Source organism: Mastomys coucha, unplaced genomic scaffold (genome assembly GCF_008632895.1).
Source record: "Mastomys coucha isolate ucsf_1 unplaced genomic scaffold, UCSF_Mcou_1 pScaffold22, whole genome shotgun sequence".
NCBI classification, from domain to species: domain Eukaryota; kingdom Metazoa; phylum Chordata; class Mammalia; order Rodentia; family Muridae; genus Mastomys; species Mastomys coucha.
In genome coordinates this window covers 123,924,024-123,943,903 of record NW_022196905.1, presented here as the reverse complement: position 1 = coordinate 123,943,903, position 19,880 = coordinate 123,924,024, and the positions used below count along the sequence as shown (strand labels likewise).

The window sequence follows — 19,880 nt, the reverse complement described above, 5'->3', positions numbered from 1 at the left end:
AAAAAAAAGAAATGTTCTAAATGATGTATTATTTAAACAACAACAACAACAACAGAGTTCTAGATTAGATTCTTTAAAAGATGTACTTATTTGTGTTTCTGTGTATGTTTCTGTGTTTGCCTCTGTCTGTCTGTGTTTGCATCTGTACATGCCACATGAGTAAAGGTGCTCACAGAAGCCAAAAAGGGTGTTGAGTATCCTTGGAGCTGCAGTTATAAGCAGTTGTGAGCTGCCTGGTGTGGGAGGTATGAACAGGAAGAAAAGAACAACCAGGCATGATAACATGCGCACACCTTTAATCCCAGAACTTTGTGAGTTTAAGGCCAGCGTTGTCTACACAGTGAGTTCCAGGACAGCCAGGACTACATGGAGAAACCTTATCTCACAAAAAAAGAAGAGGAGGAAATTATTATTATTATTATTATTACTATTATTATTATATTGTAATGTTAGAGGGCTCAGTGGCTTAAAGCTTTAGCTGTTCAATCCCTAGTGCCCACGGTAGCACAAGCTGACAACTACCTTTAATTCCAATTCCAGGGGACCCAATGCTCTCTTCTGACCTCAGAGGCATTGCACACACAGCGGACATTCATGTACATGCACATAAAATAGACTAACTAACTCTTTAAACATGTTTCTAAAAGAATGCATTACAGTCTGACTGCTGTTTAGGTCCCAATCTCTGCAGGAACTTCCCATCATGGATACTGACAGGCACGTGCTGAGACATGCCCTGGCTGGGAATCTCTAGCTGTCACACTTCAGGGTCCAGGGTTTCTGATCTGAAGAAGTTACATAAGAGAAGCTATTTGTGGCCACACATCCTGCTCCCTACTACCTTCCCACCTACTTTTGGGAACTGGAGAGCCTGGCTACAGCCTTGTGCTGTGAAACCAGACCCATCCTCAGAGAGCTCTAAGAAATCCAACTTCTGCCACTTGGGCCTAGTTCTTATCTCCAGAGACCCTGCCATGTTGTCTGTCTCTGTTGCTGGGGGTTGGACTCTCCTCAAAGTCCCAACCACATTGCTGTCCGTCTGTCTGTGGCACTGGTAACTATTCTAATCAACTCCTTATCCCCCAACAGTCAGTGTCCCTCTTGAGCCCACATCTGAGACCTTTTCAGATGCACCCGACTCCCCCATTCCTGGAAGCTAAGATTATATATGTTTGTTATTCTAAGCTGCTAACACACCTGAGGGTAATAAGTTCTGTTTCAGCAGATAAGCAACACTGGATGAACTATTCTGTTGTAGCATGTGCCTAAAATGTTGACAGCATCAGAATGAAGAGGCAAGTAGGAGCCATTACTTTTCTAAGAAGAGCAACTACCACAGAAGCCTAAAAGGCCAAAAACTGAGTTATTAGATTTTGGGATTTGAAGAGCCTGCTTGTGAGCATTTTAAAGGATGGGAGGGACAACACGGAGGCGGGGTGGGGGGTTGTTAAGCAGCAGCTACAAGTTGAGCAACCTGGACATGCAGCAAGTAGAAATGCACCTAAAGACTGAAAGGTACAGCCAAGATTTCAAACCAAGTGCTAAAGGTTCTACTTAGATTCTTCTTAAGAGCTCTCATTTTTGTTGTTTTTTAAAGGAAAGGAGCCAAGATGTGATGTTTTTTAAAATGCCTAGGCCTCCATCTTCACTGCAGCCGGGTAGTAAAGTCATCCTCCCTCTACAGATTCTCCTCCCGTCACCACAGCATCTTCTATTGCCCTCCCCCATCAGGACCTCAATTATACCTGTAACCCCTTTTGCTAGGCAATGGGAAGTGGATGTCTTCATGCAGGCTATCACATGAAAACAATATATGCCTAGGGTGTTACCCCTAGAATGTCCATAGTTTGATGGGGATCCTGGGTTATACACAATGCTGTGAAAAACACCAGCCGAGTAGCCTGCACAGACCAAAACAAACAAACAAACAAAGCAGGCCTCTCACATGGGGTCTGGAGAGATGGCTCAGAGCTTAAGAGCATTTTCCCAGAGGACCCTGTGATATCTTCAGTACCCACATCAGGTGGTTCACAACCACCTGTAGCTGGAACTCTGAGGATCCAGTGCCCTCTTACGGACCCTGCAGGCACCTGTACTCAGATGTGCAACATCCACATACACACACCATTAGATTAGGTAAATCTTTAAAACAACAAACAAGCAAAGCTCTCACATGTTGGTTATATGGGACAACTTTCTTCCAGATGTGTATACCCAGAAAGCAGAGTACTTGAAACTTCCACCTAAGAAAGCATCTGAAACCAAAGCCATGTGTCAAACACACATAGGAGAGAGGAAGCAGTCACAGAAGACTAAAAGAACCAAAGTCTATGATAGGTGCATACAGTCCCACTATTTCTTCAAGTCTTCCCTAAGTTGGGAAGATAGAAAACCTTTTAAATAACAAATACATTAACCTTAAGAAGTTCACTGGGCTAGACCATAAGAACCACAGCAGGGCTGGAGAGATGGCTGAGTGGTTAAGAGCATTTGTTCCTGCAGAGGATCAGGTTTTTGTGGCTCACAACCACTCATAACTACAGTTGCAGGGAAGCTGACCTCATCCCCTGATCTCTTCTGGTACCAGGCACACATGCAGTAAGCAGATATAAATGTGAGCAAAACATCCACACACACACAAAAAGAATCCCATCAGGGGCTGGAGAGACAGCTCAGCAGTTAAGAGCATGTGCTGTTCTTTTGAGTTCAGTCTCCAGCACTGATGCTGGGCAGCTCAGGCTCCGGGGGATCCATACCCTCTTCCTGCCGCTGTGGGCACCCCAGCCCTGGCCCACAAACACATGTACATTTTTTTTTTAAGAATTATTTTATGTATATGAGTACACTGTAGCTGTCTTCAGACACACCAGAAGAGGGCATCAGATCCCATTACAGATAGTTGTGAGCCACCATGTGGTTGCTGGAAACTGAACTCAGGACCTTTGGAAGAGCAGTCAATGCTCTTAACCACTGAGCCATCTCTCCAGTCCCGTGTAAAATCTTCTAAGGAGGAAAATTAAACAATAACTTAAAACAAGTGTTTGTGCCCTGGTGCCTCCTCCTTGAGGTAGAGAGAGAAAGAGAGTCAGACAGAGAGAGAGAGAGAGAGAGAGAGAGAGAGAGAGAGAGAGAGAGAGAGAGAGAGAATCACTTGTGAAGGAACGGAAGCCAAGGAATAACTATACTATGTAACAGAGAATAAAATATTTTAGGCTTTGTGGGACCACATAGTCTCTGTCCCAGTAGGGCACAAGTTTCATTCAAATGAAACATGCTCTGGTAACAGCTGATCCACAAGAACAGATCTGCCTGTAAGTAATGACCTCCAACCTAATAAATAAATAAATAACAAAAACACCCAAAAACCTTACAATGAGAAAGCTTTATGCAGCAGCCAGCGATAAATCAATAAATGCTGGTGCCCAGATTATGGACCTGGTATTATACTAGACACCTCAGACTAAAGTGTTGCTTCTAATCATAGTTCTTTTCAGTGTACACACATTGTTTTATACTTTATACTTATTTTTGTAGTATTTTGTATAGAACCCAGGGCACAGCATATTCAGACAGGCCCTACATACATTACTTGCTACAGCCCATCCCCATATTTTTTACTACAAAGGCCAAAGATTGGCCTCACAGTCTCTTCACATCCAAGGCTGTAAATTCAAATTTTGCTGTAGGTGAGAATACCCTTAATTCTTCACCCTCCTTTCTCTAAACTCACTACAATTCCTGCTTTTTTTTTTCCTTCCAATTATACGTAATTATGTGTAGACTGGATTAGTTTTCATTTCAGTCCCTGACATAATTTCACCAACAGTCCATGCTCTGCCTGCCGCTCATCAGTAATACAATTCATTGTTTTTATTGCTTTTTCTCTTGAGGAATTATAACTTGATATTTTTACATGCAGAGAAAACACAGTTCCAGCCAGGAATGACAGTACAGGAAGGAAGCCAGCTTTGAAGTTTACATCCCTGGTCCCTCTGGGCTTGTGTGACCAAGAAGAGACTCATTATCTCCAAAACAGAAATGCTAGCAGCTGGTAACATGCGTGTTTACATGTTCTCATCTGACTTTAAGGTTTCTGGCAGTGTACATATCAAACTGGGTTCTTAGAAAGTTCAACAGTCTTGTTCTGTCTGGAAACAACGAGGAAAATGCTAATGCTTCCTATATTATAAAGATAAATGAATTAATCCGCATAGAAATACAGAAATCCACCCCCCCCAAATGTCCTTAATACAAATTGAAAAGTTTTAGTGCCGTAACTGCTGGATGAAGAAGAGTCAAAATGTGCTTAAATCAGGACTAAAAGCTAGAAATAAGGAAAATAGAAAACTTTTCCTATCACAGAATGTACTATCAGTATACAAAATTTAGCAGTAAGACTTTGAATTCAGGCCCAGGATGGTGGGACATGCTTTTAATCCCAGAACTTAAAGAGGCAGAAAGAAGCCGGGCGGTGGTGGCGCATGCCTTTAATCCCAGCACTTAGGAGGCAGAGACAGGCGGATTTCTGAGTTCAAGGCCAGCCTGGTCTACAGAGTGAGTTCCAGAAAAACCCTATCTCGAAAAACCAAAAAAAAAAAAAAAAAAGAGGCAGAAAGAGAGGAAAATCTGTGAGTTCGATGTAAACTTGGCCTACATAGTTTGCTGCTTGTTTTCATTCTATGTGTATGGGTGCTTTGTTTGCAGGTATGTCTGTGTAGGACACTCATGTAGTTCCCATGGGTCTGGAAGAGGGTGTCAGCTCCTCCCTGGAACTGGAGTAACAGGTGGTTGTAAGTCACCATGTGGTTGCTGGGGATTGAACCTGGGTCCTCTGGAAGAGCAGCCAGTGCTCTTAGCTGTGAAACCATCTCTCCAGCTCCCAGGTTACGTTCTGAAGACTACTGCTCAAGATCAGTGTGCTGGACCGTGTTTGTCAAGGATGACACCAACGTCACTGTAACTGTTGAGTGCTCCAAAGTACCAGCCACTGCTATATGGAGACTGGGATCCTCGCCCAGCCCCCATCACTCTGTGAGGAGGCTGGGGATACATATGTATACATATATGTACACATGAACCTAAGTCAACATTTGATGTTGCTTGTACATACATGTGTTTAAGGCTGACCACTTGGGACTGGCTAACATAACCAGGGGCCTGACCCTGGAGAAAATTCCAATCCTAAGGGAACAGAGTCCTGAACTCTGTACACATGTGTACACTGACATACATTCAGGCAAAACACTCACATACATACATTAAAAAAAAAAACTGAAAATAAAAATTTTAAGAGGCAGTGGGTTGGGCATGGTGTCACTCATTAGCGATTCCAGCCCTCAAAGGGTTGGGACAGTAGGATTTTAAGTTTGAGGCTAGCCTGGGCTATATAGTGAGTTCCTGCACAATCCAAGCTGCACACCTAGATCCTGTCTTGAAAAACTGAAAATTAATAAATGTAAGGAAACCAGAGGCTAAGGGACATGATACATACACTCTCCTCTCCAAAGCTAGTAAAAACATTAATTGTAGAGTTACAAACCACCGCCACATGTGCCGTTTACTATTCCGAGTGAGAGCACTGCGGTCAGGACTATCCGGCTCCCTGACAGCTCCTCCCTGGTCCTCCCTCCTCCTTTTCTTTTTTGACCTTGATACCAAGATCCTTGAAATGAAAACCACAACCACAATCTTTCTGGGTTCTGAGATCTTCTCACAGTGCTCCTTAGAATCAGCAAGAGCTCGTCCTTGGCAGGTCACAGCCAGCACAGGAAGCTTTCCATCACCCTGGACTCTCCTTTGGACGTGTCTCTTATTCACTGACAATCCTCCACTTTGTTCCACCTGTGTAAATTTTCTGTAATTATCACCTTCACCTCTGATCTTTAAAAACTTAGTTATTATTTTACTAGTTTTTGCATGTATGGGTGCTTTGTCTGTATACAAGGATGTGTACCAGATGGGTATGTAGTACCTGCCAAGGCCAGAAAAGGGTTTCATATCCTGTAGATCTGGGGTTACAGGTGGGTGTGAGCCACCATGTGGGGGTGGGGATTGAAAGCAGGTCCTCTGAAAGAGCAGCCAGCGATCTTAACTTCTGAGCCACCTCTCCAGTCCTCTCATTTCTAGCCTTTAGCTGTGAATCCTGGAAGAGCATTTCCAACATGCCTGCATCCCTCACCTGGACATTTCTACAGTTTTCTGTTCTGTCCTTACCCTAAGTCAGGGTTAGGGTTTTCAAGGGCAGTCCTGTCCTTGAGGTGCCTGCCTTTTTAGGCAGGGTAGCCCCTCTGATTTGGATAAGAGGAGCAATAAAGATAAGTCAGTCTTGTCCTGCCTCCCCACTTTAGAAGCCATATTGGAGTTTAAGGAGCTACATGGCTTGGCCATAAGCTTAGTGTAAATATTTCTCATCCTTTAGCATAGAGTTTTCATGTCTTTATTTTATAGTGTCTTTGTAAAGAGTATTGTTAGAGATCAAAAGAAAACAACTACCAACTCTGAGTGCCCACTATGTAGTCTAGGCTGTCTTTGGACTCAGGACAATCCTCCTACCTCAGTCTTGGGATTTTCATACTAATCCTGTAAACAAATGGGTTTCTAACACTTTTAATCCCCTTAGAACACAGCGCAGGGGCTGAAGAGACGGCTCAGTGGTTAAGACTATCTTTACTCTTGCACAGGACCTGGGTGTGGTTCTCAGCACCCATGATGGCTCACAACCACCCATCACTGCAGTTCCAGAGGATCCACCTTCTTCTGACTTACGCAGATACCAGGCGTGCATGCAGGATACAAACATATCTACATGCAAGCAGGCAAAACACTCATACACATAGACTTAAATAAATAAATCTAAAAACAAACAAATATAAAACCAGTGTCGGGTGCATGCCTGTAACTCCAGGACTTGGGAGGCAGAGGCAAGAGGATCAGTTCAATGTCATCCTAACTACACAGTGAGTTCCAGCAGGCCTGGGCTTTATGAGACCCTAGTTTCAAAAACAAACAATAACAATAAAAACGAAACAATTCCAAACACCACCAGCAGCCCCTCCCCCACCCCACCCCAACCCAGTGGAAGCAGGCAGTAGTACATGTACTGGGGTGGCCCCTGAGCTCGGCAGGGGGAGGGTTAAGGAAACCTGGGAGTTACAGAGCAGAAGCATGCTGAGTCCACATGTCCAGCACTTTACCCCAAACTCATTTTTCCCCTCAACATCAACATTCACAAGGATGAGGCAGGAGGATCTCGGCGAATTAGGTCAGCCGTATCTATGTAATAAGTTCAAAGCCAGCCAGTGCTACACAGAGAATGTCTCAAACAACAACAACAAAAAGAATGTGTAAGGTCACTAAGAGTACAAATACATCTCTCGCGGCAGCTGGACAAAGGGTGTGCGTGCGTGCGTGTGTGTGTGTGTGTGTGTGTGTGTGTGTGCGTGTGCGTGTGCGTGTGCGTGTGTGTGTGTGCGTGCGTGCGTGCGTGCGCTGTGCAGAGGGAAGATGATGACTGGAGCAGGGCTGGGGGCAGGGCTGCAGCAGGCGACTGGCTTCCCAGAGGCCAGATGATGAATTCAAACTTCAGTCCAGCTCGCTCCCAGAGGCATTACTAATACAAATCAAGGAAATCAGTCCTTTATCTAGATAGCACATGTGGTGTGGGGGATGTGGAATTAGGCTAAAGGTCAGTATCTCCCTTGGTTCACTTAACTCCAAGAGGAAAACCAAAATTAAAAGCTGGTGTTCAACCACAGAGAAACTCACTCCAAGACCTGAATGATCCATCATTCCAGCTAAATGAAGGAGGAAAAACTGTGTTTATTTCACTTCCTAGTCTAGTGTGTGTGTTTTTATATACATGTTTACATGAGTGTGTTCATGTGTACATGCATGCAGAGGCCAGCGGCCAATGCTGAGTGTTTTCCTCCACTTTTTGAGATAATCTCACTGAACTCGCTGCTCACCAATTCGGCTAAACTAGCTGGCCAGGATTCCTCCATTCTTTATCTGTGTAGCACTGGGTTACAGGTTCATGCCACAGTGCCTGGTCTTCACGAACCAAGTCACCGCTCCAGTCCCATAGCTCTGCCTTCATAAAAAAGGCCCAGCATGACCACGAACATCTAAGACACAAGGACATGCAAATAAATATAATCCATAATTCTAAAGGGTCAATAGAGGCCCATGGGTGAAGACGCTATCTGAATGAATGGGTGAGGCTATCTCTGAAGCACTGGCATGGGACAGAAAGACAGACACTTAAGCAGGCATAGGAAGGGCAAGGCCCCTCACTCAGAAGTCTGGCTGAAGCCTCTCACAAGCTGAGAATCAAAAATTCCAAAACAGGTGGCCCATGCCCTTAGTCCCAGCACTCAGGAGGTAGAAGCAGGCAGATCTCTTAGTTCATGGCCAGCCTGATCTACAGAGTGAGTTCCAGGACAATCAGATGTACACATAGAAATCCTGTCTCAAAAAACAAAAACAACCAAACAAAAAATCCAAAACAATGAACAACATCTGCTGTGAGGGTTGCTGTGAAGGAGACAGTAGTCCTTTTAGAGAGAGATTGTCTGTCACAGGAGCAATCCACATGTAACTCCTGAGCAAATGTGATTCCGGGGATAGCTTTACTCCTCTCCCAGATGAAACCATCTCAGAATCTCCCAAACAAGACTATTTAATTCACAGTAAAACTATCTCCCTTCTCTGATCTGGGATATATTTCCTACTCAGCTGTAGTCCTATGAAGTGCACATCAGAAACACCCTAGCATCTCATCTGAATCCCTTAACACTCTTTGGAGAGTAAAATTCAGCAAAACAAAACAAAACAAAAGAAAACAACAACAAAGGTGGGCAGTGGTGGCATATGCCTTTAATCCCAGCACTTGGGAGGCAGAGGCAGGTGGATTTCTGAGTTCAAGGCCAGCCTGGTCTACAGAGTGAGTTCCAGGACAGCCAGAGCTACACAGAGAAACCTTGTCTTGAAAAAAAAAATCAGAACCTTCCAAAATTATATACATAGCAACAAAAGACAACAAGGCAAATATCTCGCAGGAAACTCACACCAGTGTGTCCTATAATGACCTTCCCCTGAGCATCTTTATTTCTAAACCTATGCTAATCTCAAATCAATGCCAAATTCTTCTCATAATAAACTCCAATCCACATCAGATTAGCACTGAGGGAGGTCAACACCCCAGGCTTCAATTGAGCAGAGAACTTGGAAGACAAACCCTTCAGGCAACAGCACAGAGATGTTTCTACCAGTGTCACTGACACACTGAAGAACACAGAAGGACAAGCATAATGAAGAGATGGAAAGTTCCAGAAGAGAAATGGAAATCCAAGAACTAGAAAATGCATGGCTTGAAATGAAAATGTTACTGGGTGGCAAATTAGATTCGTAAGAAAAAGGGATCTGTGAATTAAAGAATAAATTCATTTAGCTTAAAACTAATAAAGAGCCAGAGTGGGGCTAGGAGATGGTTTGGTAGATGAAGGCAAAGGATGAAGGCTCACAGCATTGCTGGGTGGCGTGCTGACTCCTCTGCATTCCCAGGGAGGTACTGCACAGTGAAAATGAGGGACTCCCCAGAGCAAACTGACTAAGTCTTATCTATGAGATCTGGGCTCAATAGAGAGACCTTGCCTCAAAGAATAATGTGCAGAGTGACTGAGGAAGGTGTCTGAAGTCACCCTCTGGCCTACTACACTCCCCACACCTACACCCACACCCCCAACACTCACACAGATACACATACACAGAGCCAGGCATGGTGGTGCTTATGCATCTCTCACAATACAAAGTAAATACATGCAATTAAAAAGTTCTCAAAGACAGACATTTTATTTTAAAAAGCAAACTAAGAGAATTAGTAGCTAGCAAACCCTAATAAGGCAGGCATCTGGCTGGAAAGAAAAGATGCTAGAAAGATCTGTATCAAGAAAAACAGTTCCCATGTGTCCTACAATGCATAAAGTATTTAATAGCTGTCTGTTTACAGGAAAAAATGTGTAGCCTTTGTTCTGGAGCTAAATAGACAAACACAAAGCATAGCTAAAATGAGGCGATAATTGCCACACTGGATAAAAGACTAAAAAATAATAATACTAGATTAATCTAAAAGAAGCCAGGAAAAGAAAGGAACAAAGAAAGACAGTTGAAAATTAAGAAATACACACTCAATGGCCGACTTCAGCCCAAGCAGATGAGTAATTACAATGCATGTAAGGAGCTAAACATCTCAACTAAAGTGAAGGGACTATCAAACTACTGTAACTACAATACTATCACTTCATCACTTTAGATATACAGACAGATTAAAAATTACAGGATGAGGAAAACAAACCGAGCATGCGCTTTACTTATCAGACAAGGCGGACCTCTAGGAAAGAATGTCAGTGCTGGCGCTCCTCATAGTAAGAGTTACTTCTTCAACCACTGACTGCTAATCCTCTCAGTAATGCACACTCGAAATGCATGAAGCCGGCCTGACATCGAAAGCAGAGAGGCCACTGCCATAGCACTCTTCTCAGAGTTTATAAATCAACTAAGGATTATCAGACAGAACAATATGGTAACAGTTATAGAACATCATTACTGCACAACAGTGTTCCATATGAACTCGAGGCCACATGCTGGCCACAAGGCAATTTCAAACATGTTCAAAGAATTGAAGCCACAGTCTGTGTGTGTTCTCTGACCACATGACAATCACATCAAAAAGCAGGACCCAAAGAAAACAAAATCCCCAAACACTTAAAAAAGCAAATGCTGTTCCAAGAAATCTAGACTATATCCCATACTAAGAATAGACCTACTTAAAAATATTTTTTTAAGATTTATTTTAATTGTGTGTGTGTGCGTGTGTGTGTGAAATGGTTTCAGGTGCCTGCAAAGGCCAAAGAGGGTATCAGATCTCCTGGAGTTGGAGATAGGTATGAGTTGCAGGTTCTCTGCAAGGGCAAGCACTCTAACTAGAAAGCCATCTGTGATGGTCTGTATATGCTTGGCCCAGGGAGTGGCTCTATCAGAAGGTGTTAGAGTAGGTGTGGCCTTGTTGGAGTAGGTGTGTCACTGTGGGTGTGAGCTTTAAGACCCTCATCCTAGCTGCCTGGAAGTCAGTATTCTGCTGGCAGCCTTCAGATGAAGTAAGCCAGCCCAATTAAATGTTGTCCTTATAAGAGTTGCCTTGGGCAGGGTGGTGGTGGCGCACACCTTTAATCCCGGCACTTGGGAGGCAGAGGCAGGTGGATTTCTGAGTTCAAAGCCAGCCTGGTCTACAGAGTGAGTTCCAGAAGAGCCAGGGCTACACAGAGAAACCCTGTCTCAAAAAAAAACAACAACAAAACAAAAGAGTTGCCTTGGTCATAGTGTCTGTTCACAGCAGCAAAACCCTAAGACATCACCTCCCCAGCCCTCTACTCAAGAATTTTCCCACGGGAGCTGCAATGCTAGGTGACTCTAGGGTGAATAGCAAGACAAACAAGAATGCTGAGCTCTCCTTCTTTACTTTTTTTTATGTGGACGGATGCTTACCTGCATGTATGGATGTGCACTGTGTGTGCCTGCTGCCCAGGGAGGTCTGGGGGCTGCCATGTGGGTACGTGCACAATAGCAGCAAGTGCTGACCACTGAGCCATCTCTCAAGCCCCACGTGTACAAGGGATTGGATCCAGGGCCTCACACATTCTAGCAAAGTGCTTGCTCTACCACTGAGCTACATCCAAGACTCAAACTCTTCAAGTTTAGAAAGCAGGTCTTTAAACAGTATTGGGCTTGGCCTGTGCACTCCAACCGTCTGCTCTCTGTCTCGCAGACTGCGCATGTAGGGCATCACAGCTACATTCCTATTACCTGGTCTAGATTTCTTCCAGTCATGGAACAATTCCAGCCAGCCTCTGTCTAGCAAGCAACAAGTCCGGACAGTAAGTTTCAGCCTGTATTCAGAATTTGTATTCTTTGGTGCACCCAAGTAGCAGTTAGGAATAATGAACCTTGGGCTCAGCAAAGGCCCACTCAGAAAAAGCCCACAGCGTTACAGTTATCAGCAAATAGGTTGTAATAAAAGTTGTAAGAGTGGATGAGCTTGACAAGAACACTGTCAAACAGGAGACTTTAATCTGTGTCCACTGAAATTCAATGTATGTATATGCCTATGCCTCTGAGGTAGGGAGGAATCTGTATTTGGTCATGTTATCAAAGAAGTCACAAAGTCTAAAAAGGTTAAGAAGCGATGGAAGAGGACGAGGGCTGAAACGTGACCTGGAGAACATTATTTATTAAAGTGTGCCACAATCTGGGGATTAGAGCTTGTGGAAGAGGGCATGGAACGTGTTAGCATCTCATTTTCAGTTTACTGTGTGAGTCATGGCAACCGCAACACACATGACTTTCATTTAGAATTGGACAACGCACTCGTCAGATGTGCTGACTCAGAAAGAACACTTTTGGGCTCTGCACACTCTATGAAAACCAACATTTTTAGGCCCAGAGATGAGGATGTCTAGTTTCCAGTCAAATGGGATTTTTCTCCTACCCCTTTCCTTCCCACTTCCCACTGTAAGTGAAAACACAGTTTCTCCAGCCACCTTTTTCTTTCTCTGGAGCCACACAACTCTGACGATTGAGATAGTTTTTTGTTGTATATGATCGTGATGCAAGCTCACACCTGCCGCATATTATCAGCATCCAAGTCATTACAGGCAAGAATAAAAATAAAAAGGAAAGTTCTGAAGTGCACAAGATTTGGTTTGAAAGACAGCTAGCAACCAGTAAGACAAACAACAAACAGACTCAAGAAACAAGGTCAGGGTTGGCAGGACAGCTCACTAGGTTCAGATGGCTAGGGGTGCAGACCTGGCAAGCTGAGTTTGACTCCTAGAACCCGCAGAAAACAGGAAGGAGAGGATGCTCTGCACAGAGTTGTCCTCTGACTTCCACATGTGTTACAGCATGCACACTAACTGTAAAATAACTTCAGCACACTAGCGCTGCGTGCAATCTTACAAAGGGCTCAAGCATGGAACTCATCTTTTCTTTCTCAACCCCCGCTCCCAGTGTGCGTCACGAAGCCCTTTCAAAAGCCACAGTGAGTAAAACATATCCTCCAGTCTCCTGGGTTCAAACCACAGCATTCCTCCCAACCTCCACTCGGGGAAGCCAAGAATAACCTGGCCACGACGACTTGCACATGTGAAACTCTAGCCTACTGTCCTGGGAATCCGAAATATTACTGATACACATCTCTTGGCTTACGGAAATCCCTGCCGTTCTGTGCACAGGAGAAAGCTGGTTACCAGCCCATTACAAAAAGACTCTCAGGGATTGCTAAGTAGGATGTCACACTAATGCTGCTATTAAGCAAATGGCAGTTCAAAACTTCAGTAAGTGTAATAAAACCTTTCAGAAACTTAAGAGAAGGTTCATAAAACACATACAAACAGTTAATGAACTGGAAATGTTCACTTACATTAATCAGTAAAACTTTAAAATTAGCAAAACTCTAAAAGACATCCTCTGTCATGCTGATTTTCAGAAGGCCTTCTGTATACAGGCATGGGCATCAGCATATATCAAGTACCTTAAAAAATGTTCAGACACTCTGATCTAGTCTAATGTCACCTTTATTAGTGTAACCTTAAAAAAGAACCCTAAAACATAGGCCCTGAGTTCAGTGCCCAGCATCTTTGCTATACAGTGAGTTAAAATTAAAGACCAGCCTGAGCCATGTGAGGCTGTCTGAATCCTCCCCCGACTCTGATCCCCAAAAAGTTTAAATTTTATGTTTATCTTAACCAATAAAAATTTTAAACAGAAATTCAGAGTGATGATTTTAAATCAGATTTAACCATCAAGGTATTTATTCAGATTAGTTCTTTAAGGTTTTAGCACAGTATTTTATAGATCTGTGACCCTATTCATTTATTTTTATTGTATAAGTGTTTTGCCAGAGTGTATGTAAGCGCACTCCATACACACAGTGCTCTTGGAGGCCAAAAAGGGTCTCAGAACTGGAATTAGAGAAGTTGTGATCTGTCATGTGAGTAGTAGGAACTGAGTCCAGGTTCTCTTAACTGTTGAGTAGTCTCTCCATGCCATACATTTTTATTATATATGTGTGCTTATACATGTTGGAGGAAGTGCACATGCACATGGGCATGAAGGTGGACTTTGAGGCCAGCTTCTCTGTGGGTTCTAGGGTCTGAACCCAGGATCTCATATCTGATCAGGGAGCTTTCCTGACTGAGCCATCTCCCCAGCCCATATTTTTTGACAGAGATTTAGTATATATAATCATTCTTCTCATGGAGCTACTGGCTAGCCCTTAAGGAGGTCAAGAAACCACACCTCATTTAAACTAAGCCTTAAAAGCAAAGTGGTCCTTACACTTAAGGAGAGGAAAAAAGAAACCAGAACTCAGGTCAACTGAGCACAAGCATGCCACTGTCCCGCAGCTTCTGGGAAGAAGGGTTTTGTGGATGCTGCAGACTTCTGATGATAGAGCATCCAGCAAGTTAGACAACGGTAATTTAAGATAATTTTCTGGTCATAAAAAGCAAGAAACAAAACAAGAAAAAAATCTACTCAAATAAAAAAAAAAAGTCTATTTTTTTCTAGTTACTTTGGGGGTCTCACTTACCCTTCTGGTGTTTTCAAGGATCTTGGGGTCAGGTTTTCCGTAGTTAGGAGGATTGGCGTATGGGTCATATCCAAGTTTGGCAAGCATAGGTGCAATCGCTGCCATGTCTTGTAGGACATCTGGGGGTATCTTCCCAACCCACTTCGACAGAGCCCCCACATTGACGGGCTTGATAACTTGGTCTGTTGATCTTTCCACTCTGAAAACAAAACCATAAACAATTATTTATGTAAATTCTAAACAAAATAAAAACATGTGGCATGCATAGAATCCCAGAACTCCAAAAGCAGAGGCAAGAGGATAGGAGTTTTAGGTTATTCCTGTTTATGACAGCAAGTTAGAGGTCATCCTAACTACATGAGACTTATAATCTGAGCATCTGAGAGATAGTATGGTGTTTTCTTGCATGTGTCTATGTATTACATGTGTGGTTGTGCACAAAGAGTCAGAAGAGAGCATCGGAGCCTCTAAAACTGGAGTGGCTGTTACCTGTCATTTGGGTACCAGAAATTGAATCCAGGTCCTCTGAAAAAGCAGCAAGTATTCCTAACTGCCGAGCCATCTCTCCAGCCCTATAGATTTTTATTTTTAGGTGTGTATATGTGTGTTCATCTGAGTGCAGGTGTGGAGAGCGGTAGAGCTGGAGAGGCATTCGCCATGGCAAGATGGCGCCTACTTCCACTGTCAACTCCTGGTAAACTGTTTGCGCATGTGCATAGAGAACTATTTGCGCATGTGCGTAGAGTGGTAGAGTGAAAGACGCCTAGTCACGGCCCATCCCGGGGCGTCACGTGGGGTGATGAGCAAACAGCCAATCATGGGCGGACACGCTGCGCTGTGATGTATATAAGCAGTGCCGATTATTGGCTCGGCCCTTTTTCCCTCTGATGAGGGCAATAAACGTTTGCTGCAGAAGGATCCTAGTGTCCGCGTGTCTTGTTGGCGAGACGACTGCGCGGGCCACATGCAGGTGCCTACAGGGGTCAAAGGTGTCAGATCCTGTTTTAGTCAGGGTCCTGCTGTGTGTTGTGTGTGTTTGTGTGTGTTTGAACTTAGGTAAGTGTGAAGATAGTAACAATAGCCAATTCATTCCTGGGAAGCTGTGAACCATTAGGTTATTTGGTCCTTGAGGATGAGTGTTGCAGTAGCTGTATCTCACTGGAGGGTAACAACCAGTTACCACAAGGAGAGTGCCTCAGTAATCCCAATCTAGTGCCAGAAGCCTAGAAGCTTTCTGGAGGGCTGCTGGTCTACTCCACAATGGAAGCTTGGATCCCTGGCTCTGCTATCATCTAAGGAATCAGCAACAACAGAGCCAATCCACCCAGCAGCAAGAGAAGCCACCCAGGCCACGCAGGCAGAAAGTCTCTCTCCTCACACACTTTCTGTATCTGGGCTCCTATTAGAAGGCCACCTTCACTTGGGATGGGTGTCCCCACATCAATGGGATGAAGAGGACAGCTCTCCAGGTGAGACTCCCTGCTCAGGTGAGTCTGATCTGTGGCAAGCTGACATTAAAACCACACGCAATGAGTTACAGATGGCTGTGAATGGCTAGACATGGATGCTAGCAGTCAAACGAGAGCTCACCCTCTGCAAAAGCAGGGCTTGCTGCTGTTAACTGCTGAGCCATTTTTTTCCACCCCTTCCCTGGGTTTTGTTTGCTTTTGAGAGAGGGTCCCAAGCAGCCCAGTTGGGTTTCTGTGCTGGGTTGTTTCATGTCAACTTGACATAAACTAAAGTCATTTGAAGGAGGGAACCTCACTTAAAAAAATGCCTCAGCTGGGGAGCAGCTTCCTTCTATGAAGAACAGCAGTCTGGAAGTACAGGCCAAACGGTCGAACCCATTCCTCCCCAACTTGCTTTTGGTCATGGTGTTTCATCACAGCAATAAAAGCCCTAACAAAGTCTCCAACTCTCCATGTAGCAGACCCTGGCCTTTAATACCTGATCCACCTCCAAAGTGCTAGAATTACAAGTGTCAGCCACAGTGCCTCTCTCCTATGACCTAAAATGATGTATGTAACATTAGACTATCTGTTCCTTAATAGTTGAAGACAATCCACTTGTGATCATCTTATATAGGAAATTTGTTTACCATGTTTAATTTCTTTGATGCTAATCAACCTGGTTAAGTTCAATATCCATCCTGGAAAGTTGGTGATTCTCTCTAGAATGAAATTAATAAAAAATGCACTTTCATGACTACTTTAAATGGTTTTTATCTTATTGTTTCTCATCTACTGAATAAAAGCAGCTGGAGAAATCTGTTTCTGTGCCTCAGAAACAGTGAGCATTTCCAGGTTTAGAGAACAGTTAACTCAAGAACAAGGAGCAGAAGGCCCCCCTTTAGTTGACGCTCCTCCCATACACACACATGTTGGCCATACCTCAGTCTTTCCTCTTCCATGTGGGGGAAAAGCAGTTCTGGTGCAGTCTGTCCCTTGTTGTCTTATTTTCTCTGCGTAGCAACATCTCGCTGTGTGGCCAGCCAGAGCTGCATTCTTTATGAACAACAAATCTGATTTCATTTTTTTAATGGCCTAATGTGGTTGTAAAAACGCTGCATCCCAGTTCTCAAATGTTCCCTCACTAACACATGCTGCTTTGGCCCTCCAGCACGAGGTAACAACCAGTGTGGTTACGAGCTGCTTGTAATTACGCTGAGCCTTTCCTGGGCTTCAAGAGTAACACGAGGGGCCGAGGACTTAAATGCGAAAATTTAACATTCTAACTGGCTTAGCTTTCTTTCTGTTGCTGTGATAAAATACCATGACCAAAAGTTACTTGGGGAGGAAAGAATTTAGTGGGCTTACACATCATAATCACAGTCCATCTGAGGGAAGTCAGGGCAGGAACCTAGAGGAGGCATGAACTGAGGCAGGGACCATGGAAGCCACTGTTTCTAGAAGGCTCTCTCCATGGCTTGCTCTGCTTGCGTTCTTACACAACTAAGGACCATCTGCACAGGGAATGTTTTCTCTTTATTTTTAAAGACTGACTCATTTTCATTTGGTATGTGTGTTACTGTTTTGCCTGCATGCATACACGCATGCGGACCATATTCTTTTGGTGCCTGTGGAAATCAGAAGTATTAGATTCCCTGCAACTGGAGGTACAGCAACATGTTGAAGCTGGGAACTGAGCAGGGAATAATCTTAACTGTGAAGTCTTGTCTACAAAGCCCCTAAGAAACATTTTCTCACTTGAAGCTCCCTCTTCCCAACACCCTGGCTTGTGTCAAGTTCACAAAAACAACAAACAACAACAAAACCCCCACCTAACCAGCACAGAAGCCATCAGACTCAGAAATAAAATTCAGGCTTATGTTTTGGGGGGTTTTGTTTGTTTGTTTGTTTGCATTTTGTTCTGTGGTTATTTGAGACAGTGTCTCTCTATGTAACCCTGTCTGCCCTGGAACTCACTATGTAGACTAGGCTGGCCTTGAAATTACAGAGATCTACCTACCTCTGGTTTCTTTTTAGTTAAAAAAAAAAAATCAATTATTCAGAGCCTGGGAAATGGCTCCATCCATAAGTGTTTGCCTTGCAAGTGTGGAGACCAGAGTTTGATCCTCAGAACTTACGTAAAAATGTGCAAGCTTAGTATAATCTCAGTGCTGCAGAGGTGGAGACAAGCAGATCTCTGGGGCTCAGGGGTCAGACAGCTTGACTTAATCAGAGAACTTCAGACCAAGGGGAGACCTTGTCTCAAAAAAAAAACCCAAGGTAGACAGCACTAGAGAAACAACACCCAAGGTTGACTTCCAGTCACCATGTGCACACACACACACATGTGCATGGGCATCAGCACATAAGTGTCCCCCACACTCATGAACACACATGGTTTGCAGTCCTTATTGCTCAATATATAGTTTTCTTCAAAACTGACTCTACAGAGTCTGTATGTCTTTTTTGCTGTGTATAGCACTTAAGTCTGTGTTTGTCAGACTGCTAGTGACAGTTTCTCATATGCCTAAATCCACAAGAGCTCTGTGTGTATTTGGAGCACAGTATTCAGCCAGTTGGTTTCTAACTCTGCCTTTGCCTTTTCCTGCTTCAGTGGAGTCTTGAGATCAGCCAAAATTCTTCCCTAGGCACGCATGCATGTCCAGGTCCAAGGCTCTCCACACTTGCAGAAACATGTCAGAATCCTTGCATGTGTCCAAGGTTTCTGGTGTTTGTCCACATTGCTATCTACTGACTCAGGCAGCATGGCAAAAGCTTTGTAAATGCTTCTGGCGGCAGGAGGAATAAAGAGGCTTTTAAACTGGCTTTCCAGGCAGCTACAAGAAAGGAAAAAGGAAAACAAACGAACAAACAAACAAATAAAAAACAGTACCAATAATCCAGGCTGTCAATTCAGTCCATCTGATACAAAGAATGATGAGCAGGCCTGGGGTAATAAAATGCCATCAATACCAACCTTCCCCATGAACTTCAGATACGTTATGAATAAGCACTCCCCAAGATGTTCGTTTTTGTTTTGTTTTGTTTTAAACTTTTATTGCATTATGATGAGAAAAGTTACATGATTTAAATTTATCTGAATTTGTTAATATTTAAAAACATATTTCAATTAAATATAATTGAATCACATTCTTGTTTCCCTTTTGTACCACTGCTCCTCCCAGAGACCCCCTTCAATACCTATAATATCTTTTTTGTCATATTTCTTAAAATTTATAAAATATTATAACAATAAAAATAAGTATTATAAAATTTGTTTGATATAAAACAACAATCAATTTAAGTCTTATGTAGGTGCTTGTCTACAGGAATAGTGAAAATACATTTTTCTCAATATAAATTTTAAATAACTCCATACATATTAACTGTATAACTTAAAAGTAACACATCACTAACTACTAGTATTTTCTTAAATGAACATGAATATATAAAGTCTTTTTGTTTGTTTTGTATTTAGTAGAGTTTAAAATCTTGGCTCTTGCTGTGGTACAAGCCCAAAATAAGAACAATTTTTTGACATTGGGTTTCATTGTAATAAGGCTGTATTTCAATGACTCTCACATCACCAAATGATTTTACCTCCGTCATAGCTAAGCTGAGTTAATAGTTCTGCTGCACCAAGAAATGAATTGTAGGCTCCATTTTTGGATACAGACTTCCTGCTATGGTCAAAGTTATTTGACTTGAGTGAGTGAATTCATTCTCAGCCCACAGAGAACAGATTACATTCATTTAAGAAATGGTGTAGGTATTAAAATGGTCTATCC

General features: G+C 43.2%; 1 protein-coding gene across 2 annotated transcripts in view; it reads right to left on the bottom strand.

Annotated features, from left to right (window-relative positions):
* The window catches only part of Tpst1 (tyrosylprotein sulfotransferase 1), a 63,901-nt gene that overhangs the window by 10,602 nt on the left and 33,419 nt on the right, over positions 1-19,880 (bottom strand). For both annotated transcript variants that reach the window (XM_031338111.1, XM_031338110.1), the window contains exon 3: positions 14,645-14,843. In XM_031338111.1, the coding sequence (XP_031193971.1) occupies positions 14,645-14,843 (199 nt within the window). The remainder of the gene's footprint in view (positions 1-14,644; positions 14,844-19,880) is intronic.